Source organism: Coregonus clupeaformis, chromosome 8 (assembly GCF_020615455.1).
Source record: "Coregonus clupeaformis isolate EN_2021a chromosome 8, ASM2061545v1, whole genome shotgun sequence".
NCBI lineage: Eukaryota > Metazoa > Chordata > Actinopteri > Salmoniformes > Salmonidae > Coregonus > Coregonus clupeaformis.
This window is the reverse complement of record NC_059199.1, coordinates 51,467,601-51,475,100: the sequence shown is the minus strand read 5'-3', so window position 1 is coordinate 51,475,100 and position 7,500 is coordinate 51,467,601. Positions and strand designations below refer to the sequence as shown.

The following is a 7,500-nucleotide window of genomic DNA, read 5'->3' as shown; positions in this document are numbered from 1 at the left end:
CTCCCTAGATTAAGTTAAAGCTCCAATTAAGTGGTGAAATATTACAATCCTAGTCCTGGGTGATTTAGGAGTTTACTGCTGGGTGAGGGGAGATAGCGGAGAGAGAGGGTGAGTGAGAGGGCTTAAAGCGTGACAATGAATAAGGCTTCATTGATAGTGATGGTGATGAAAAACAGCCCTGACACTTTAAAAGACAAAATAAAACAATAGGGATATGTGGCCCTCAGCTTCAATGAGAAGGTGTGTGTGTGTGTGTGTGTTATATACCCCAGTCAGCCATTGACTCAAATCAAATCAAATCAAATCAAATCAAATTTTATTGGTCACATGCGCCGAATACAACAAGTGCAGACATTACAGTGAAATGCTTACTTACAGCCCTTAACCAACAGTGCGTTTATTTTAAACAAAAAAAGTAAGAATAAAACAACAACAAAAAAAAAAAGTGTTGAGAAAAACAAAGAGCAGAAGTAAAATAAAGTGACAGTAGGGAGGCTATATATACAGGGGGTAACGGTGCAGAGTCAATGTGCGGGGGGCACCGGCTAGTTGAGGTAGTTGAGGTAATATGTACATGTGGGTAGAGTTAAAGTGACTATGCGTAAATACTTAACAGAGTAGCAGCAGCGTAAAAAGGATGGGGTGGGGGGCAGTGCAAATAGTCCGGGTAGCCATGATTAGCTGTTCAGGAGTCTTATGGCTTGTGGGTAGAAGCTGTTGAGAAGTCTTTTGGACCTAGACTTGGCACTCCGGTACCGCTTGCCGTGCGGTAGCAGAGAGAACAGTCTATGACTAGGGTGGCTGGAGTCTTTGACAATTTTGAGGGCCTTCCTCTGACACCGCCTGGTATAGAGGTCTTGGATGGCAGGGAGCTTTGCCCCAGTGATGTACTGGGCCGTACGCACTACCCTCTGTAGTGCCTTGCGGTCAGAGGCCAAGCAGTTGCCATACCAGGCGGTGATGCAACCAGTCAGGATGCTCTCGATGGTGCAGCTGTAGAATTTTTTGAGGATCTGAGGACCCATGCCAAATCTTTTTAGTCTCCTGAGGGGGAATAGGCTTTGTCGTGCCCTCTTCACGACTGTCTTGGTGTGCTTGGACCATGATAGTTCGTTGGTGATGTGGACACCAAGGAACTTGAAGCTCTCAACCTGTTCCACTACAGCCCCGTCGATGAGAATGGGGGCGTGCTCAGTCCTCTTTTTTTTTCCTGTAGTCCACAATCATCTCCTTTGTCTTGGTCACGTTGAGGGAGAGGTTGTTGTCCTGGCACCACACGGCCAGATCTCTGACCTCCTCCCTATAGGCTGTCTCATCGTTGTCGGTGATCAGGCCTACCACTGTTGTGTCGTCGGCAAACTTAATGATGGTGTTGGAGTCGTGCCTGGCCATGCAGTCATGGGTGAACAGAGAGTACAGGAGGGGACTGAGCACGCACCCCTGAGGGGCCCCCGTGTTGAGGATCAGTGTGGCAGATGTGTTGTTACCTACCGACTATGAGCTACGTTATTACTGCCATACTCTACTGTCATTATCCTTCACAGGTACTGGATAATAATGCTGCCAATATACTTTTTTTATTTGGTTATGCCTACACACACCCCGGCCGGTGATGAAGTGCGGAGCGTTGGTTTCTACATTGGCAGCTTATTTTCTAACGTTGCAACTTGTCTAATTTGTTTGGATAAATGCCTTTAAATGAAATTAGAACTCCCAGGCCACTTCCTTGTTTGGCTCTATTGTATTATGGGACTGGGGTAATTGACTGAAATTACAGTGTGAGAGGGGGATGGGGGAGGAGAGGGAATCAAACTGTGAATCTCCCTCTTCCTCCCCCTCCCGTCCTCCCTCTTCGCCCAGGGGAGGAACAAGACGAGTGGCTTTAATATCAGAGACTCTGTCTCTCTCCCGTATCCCTCCCTCCATCTCCAACTCCTCTCCTCTCTCCCCCATCCGCCCGTCAGAAGTGACACACAGTACAGTAGTATGTGTTGTCAGTGAGAAGTGAGATGTGTGTCTGTAGTGGCTGCTGCCTGCTGCAGCTCATTCACAGTGATTTAAACACACACCTAATGTCCCTCTCATTTAACCCCATGTCCTATCTACTCATCTCTCTCTGTCTGTCTCTCTCTCTGTCTCTCTCTCTGTCTCTGTCTCTCTCTGTATCTCTCTCTCTTTCACTCTCTGTTTCTCTGTCTCTCAATTAAATTCCATTCAATTCAAAAGGCCACTCATATTTCTGTCTCTCTCTTTCTTTGACTGTGAAGTCAATATGGAGAAAGATGTTTGTGTTTCATTTATTTTCTGAACTGTGAAAGTCAAATAGTCATGCAGTTTTCACTGAATAGAATTAAACATTTATGCAAAGTTTTTTTCGGGTCGATAGTTTCTTTTTCTATTGCTACAGTTCAGTCAATAGAATGTCAAACACTTGTGCACACCTTAACACACTCACACACGTGCGGCAAACACACAGACACACTTCAACCTGTGTGTATGTGTGTGTGTCTCTCTGCCCTTGCTGTGAACACAGGCAGGCCGGCTGGCAAGGCCCAGCCATCCAGAACAGATGGGCCATTTCATGTAAACTATCTAAAAACAATCATTTGTTTGTTTTTAGATAGTTTACATAAAAATGGCCCAAATGATCATCAGCTGCTCCATCCACAGTAATACTGAACACACACTTCCTGCCTGCACGCACGCACGCACACACACACACACACACACACACACACACACACACACACACACACACACACACACACACACGTAATGTAAGAAATTCCCCAAATGGTGCTTTCTTTCCCTGTTTTTCTCTTTCTTTCACGCTCTACCCCCCCGCCCATGTCTTTCTCTCTCTCTCTCTCTTTCCCTGGCTCCCCTGAATCTCACTTATATTCATCCATCTCTCATTCCATCCCTCTCTCTTTCCCACATTCCATCCATCCCTCTCACTCCTCTTTCCCACATTCCACCCCTCTGTTCCTCCTCCCCTGTCTCAGGATATTCTCCTCTGTTCTGAATCTTTTTATTATCTTGTCTGCTGACTTTGGACTTTCCTCTTTTCCTCCTCCTCCTCCTCCTCCTCCTCCTCCTCACTTTCTCACCAAAGACAAACTACTGCTGATGAAAACAACTTTATTTGCAAATATTCAATATTAATTCAGTATTTAGAGATGATCTGACTGTCAATACGTGGGAGATTATTATATAAAGCTGTAGACGCTGTCAGATCAGGACTGAAGACGAAGTTGTTTATGAAAGTATTTTGAACAACTTTATAACAAGGGCAAGGAGTGAGATGTTTACACACCCACGCCTCATCATCCCCAAGTCTCTCCAGAAAAATACTCTGTTTACTGTCTGTCTGTCTTCCTCCCTCTCACTCACTTTCTCTTTCAATTACTCCTCTTCCTACCACATTGTCTCGATCCTGTCTTCCGCTCTCTCTCCATCTCTCTTTCTCTCTCCATCTCTTCTTTCATTCCTAGCCCTGTCACTATCCTCCTCTCCTCTCCCTAATGGCTTGCCATTTCCCTGTCTCTCAACACCTCCTCTTTATTCATTCTCCTTTCCCTTCTACTCTCTCTGCTTTCTCCCTCCTCTCCTCTCTGTTTGTTAGTATAGGGCCTGGCCCATATAGATACTTTAACTCCATTCCTCTAACTTCAAAGTGCTCCCTGCTACCTGTCACAGCTTTATGGCTAATTCCTGTTCTCTCTCTCTCTCTCTCTCTCTCTCTCTCCTCGCCTACTGCTCTCTCTCACTCATTACTGCAGTACTACCGTACTACTGCTCGGCTCAATTTACAACAACAACCTCTGAATGTTATATAATTATATAGTGTCATGGTGGAGAGTGTATTATTTATATACAGTGAGATCATTAGCAACTCGGTGTCTCATGATGATGGTGCCTCTCGCCTGACTCTCTGTTTGTTTCTGTGTGTGTGTGTGTGCCTATGTGTGTGTGTGTTTCTCTGTTTGTCTCCGTGTGTGTGTTTGCATGCCTGCTAATGCTTGTGTCTGTGTGTCCTCTCTCTCCCCTCTCCAGAACTCGAGTGCAGAACAACGCGTGAGGCTGGACCTGGGGCTGTGGGATAAGTTCAGTGAGCTGGCTACTAAGTGCATTATAAAGATCGTGGAGTTTGCCAAACGAGTGCCTGGCTTCACAGGACTCACCATAGCTGACCAGATCACGCTGCTTAAAGCTGCCTGCCTTGACATACTGGTAAGGACTGACTGTCACAAACACACACACACACACACACACACACACACACAGAGATCATGCTGATCAAAGCTGCCTTCCTCGACATACTTTTAAAACTGCTGTTACGTACCAGTAACATATCTCTTATGTACATACTTAATGCATTTATTCCTACAGTGCATTCGGAAAGTATTCAGACCCATAGACTTTTTCCACATTTTGTTACATTACAGCCTTATTCTGAAATTTCCCGAGTGACGCAGTGGTCTAAGGCACTGCGTAGCAATGCTAGCTGTGCCACTAGAGATCCTGGTTCGAATCCAGGCTCTGTTGTAGCCTGCCGCGACCGGGAGACCCATGGGGCGGCGCACAATTGGCCCAGCGTCGTCCAGGGTAGGGGAGGGAATGGCCGGCAGGGATGTAGTTCAGTTAGTAGAGCATGGCGTTTGCAACGCCAGGGTTGTGGGTTCGATTCCCACGGGGGGCCAGAATGAAAAATAAAAAAATGATGTATGCACTCACTAACTGTAAGTCGCTCTGGATAAGAGCGTCTGCTAAATGACTAAAATGTAAATGTAAAAATTTATTACATTATTTTTCCCCCTCATCAATCTCCACACAATACCCCATAACGACAAAGCAAAAACAGGTTTTTATAAACCTGTTTGAACTGAAATATCACATTTACAGAAGTATTCAGACCCTTTACTTTGTTGAAGCACCTTTGGCAGCGATTACAGCCTCAAGTCTTCTTGGGTCTAACGCTACAATCTTGGCACACCTGTATTTGGGGAGTTTCTCCCATTCCTCTCTGCAGATCCTCTCAAGCTCTGTAAGGTTGGATGAAGAGCGTCTCTGGACAGCTATTTTCAGGTCTCTCCAGAGATGTTCGATCGGGTTAAAGTCTGGGCTCTGGCTGGGGCACTCAAGGACATTCAGAGACTTGTCCCGAAGCCACTTCTGCGTTGTTTTGGCTGTGTGCTTAAGGTCGTTGTCCTGTTGGAAGGTGAACCTTCGCCCCAGTGAGGTCCTGAGCGCTCTGGAGCAGGTTTTCATCAAGGATCTCTCTGTACTTTGCTCCGTTCATCTTTGCCTCAATCCTGACTAGTCTCCCAGTCCCTGCCTCTGAAAAACATCCCCACAGTATGATGCTGCCACCACCATGCTTCACCGTAGTGATGGTGCCAGGTTTCCTCCAGACGTGATGCTTAGCATTCAGGCCAAAGAGTTCAGTCTTGGTTTCATCAGACCAGAGAATCTTGTTTCTCATGGTTTGAGAGTCTTTAGGTGCCTTTTGGCAAATGCCAAGCGGGCTGTCATGTGCCTTTTACTGAGGAGTGGCTTCCGTCTGGCCACTCTACCATAAAGGCCTGATTGGTGGAGTGCTGCAGAGATGGTTGTCTTTCTGGAAGGTTCTCCCATCTCCACAGAGGAACTCTAGATCTCTGTCAGAGTGACCATTGAGTTCTTGGTCACCTCCCTGACCAAGGCCCTTCTCCCCCGATTGCTCAGTTTGGCCGGGCGGCCAGCTCTAGGAAGAGTCTTGGTGGTTCCAAACTTCTTCCATTTAAGAATGATGGAAGCCACTGTGTTCTTGGGGACCTTCAATGCTGCAGACATTTTTTGTACCCTTCCCTAGATCTGTGCCTCGACACAATCCTGTCTCGGAGCTCTACGGACAATTCCTTTGACCTCATGGCTTGGTTTTTGCTCTGACATGCACTGTCAACTATGGGGCCTTATATAGACAGGTGTGTGCCTTTCCAAATCATGTCCAATCAATTGAATTTACCACAGGTGGACTCCAATCAAGTTGTAGAAACATCTCAAGGATGATCAATGGAAACAGGATGCACCTGAGCTCAATTTTGAGTCTCAAAGCAAAGGGTCTGAATACTTATGTAAATAAGGTATTTCTGTTTTGTATTTTTTATTTGCACAAAAAAAAAGTGTTAACTGTTTTTGCTTTGTCATTATGGGGTTGTGTGTGTGTGTGTGTGTGTCGATTGCTGAGAAAATAATAATATTTAATCAATTTTAGAATAAGGTTGTAACGTAACAAAATGTGGAAAAAGTAAAGGGGTCTGAATACTTTCCGAAGGCACTGTATGTAGCAAGACTAGTTATAGGCCTCCATATCAGAGTTCCTCAACCTGTGGTCCAGAGTTCCTCAACCTGACACTGATTAAGTCACTTCTACAGGCTAGTTGTAATGTAAACGGACATCCATGGAGGAAGGATAATATAGTAGCTCACCGATCTGTGGTACAGGAATAGTTGAGCGACAGCCCCACTACTCAGTGTTCATTTTTGAAAATGTAATCACAGCGGTAATTGTACTAGCCTAACACATTTCACAGATTAGCACTGTGAATTGATGCAGAAACGCATAGCGTACATTTACCACATAACCAAATGAGCAGGTTTCTATTTAATGAGAAAAGGTTTGGCCTAATTCCATCTGTACTGTTTAGTGTCTAAAGATCTCTGTTAACTGGGTTTGCTCTCTACTGAGGTAGCCAGTCGATACGCTGAAACGTACAGGGGGTTTAACCTCTGAACTTCCTCCCTAGAGTCTGGTCTTTAGACCTTATTGGTCGGTTTGCCCAGCAAGCCAATAGAAGAGCAGCTTAATTGATCCTGACGGTCGATCGGTATGTAGAGGAGCCATCCTTAATCAGAGGACATTAGGTTAGTGCTTCTCAGACGTTACTCAGTTCCAAATCTCATTAAGGATTGATTGAAAGACCTGTTTTCTGCAGTGAGTTTCAGTGAGGACTGTTGTTCATGTTTGTTTGGGTTGCTTGCTGTATGTTTTTCTGGAGCAGGGATGTGAATACTGGGGAGCACAGTGTTAGCAGAGAAAAATAGAGGAGGGGGGGAGAGAGAAAGAGAGGAGGGGGAGAGAGAAAGAGAGGAGGGGGGAGAGAGGGGTGGGGGGTGGGGGTGGATTGTCTCAAGCTCCAGTCATGTGCCTTGCCTCTCTCTCTGGCTCCATGAGGCTGTCCTCAGTCAGCTCCTTGCGTCAAGCACATGTGATCTACTCCACTGATCAATCTACTCCAAATCACTGCCAACTTTCGCTCCTCCTCCTCTCCTCCTTCGCTCTCTCGCTCCGCTCATCCTCAGCTCAGACCCCCCGGCACTCTGCCTTTCTCTCTCTCTCTCTCTCTCTCTCTCTCTCTAGACTGGTAGCTCACAGCAGAACAGCTACAATAGTCTTACTGTTCAGCACCCAGGGTTAGTGCGGAATCATGTATCATGGGGGTAGTATTTATTAAAGTA

General features: G+C 45.9%; 1 protein-coding gene across 2 annotated transcripts in view; it reads left to right on the top strand.

Annotated features, from left to right (window-relative positions):
* LOC121571919 (retinoic acid receptor beta-like) overlaps nt 1–7,500 on the top strand; it is a 225,515-nt gene that overhangs the window by 202,046 nt on the left and 15,969 nt on the right. For both annotated transcript variants that reach the window (XM_041883715.2, XM_041883716.2), the window contains one exon: nt 4,057–4,233. In XM_041883715.2, the coding sequence (XP_041739649.1) occupies nt 4,057–4,233 (177 nt within the window). The remainder of the gene's footprint in view (nt 1–4,056; nt 4,234–7,500) is intronic.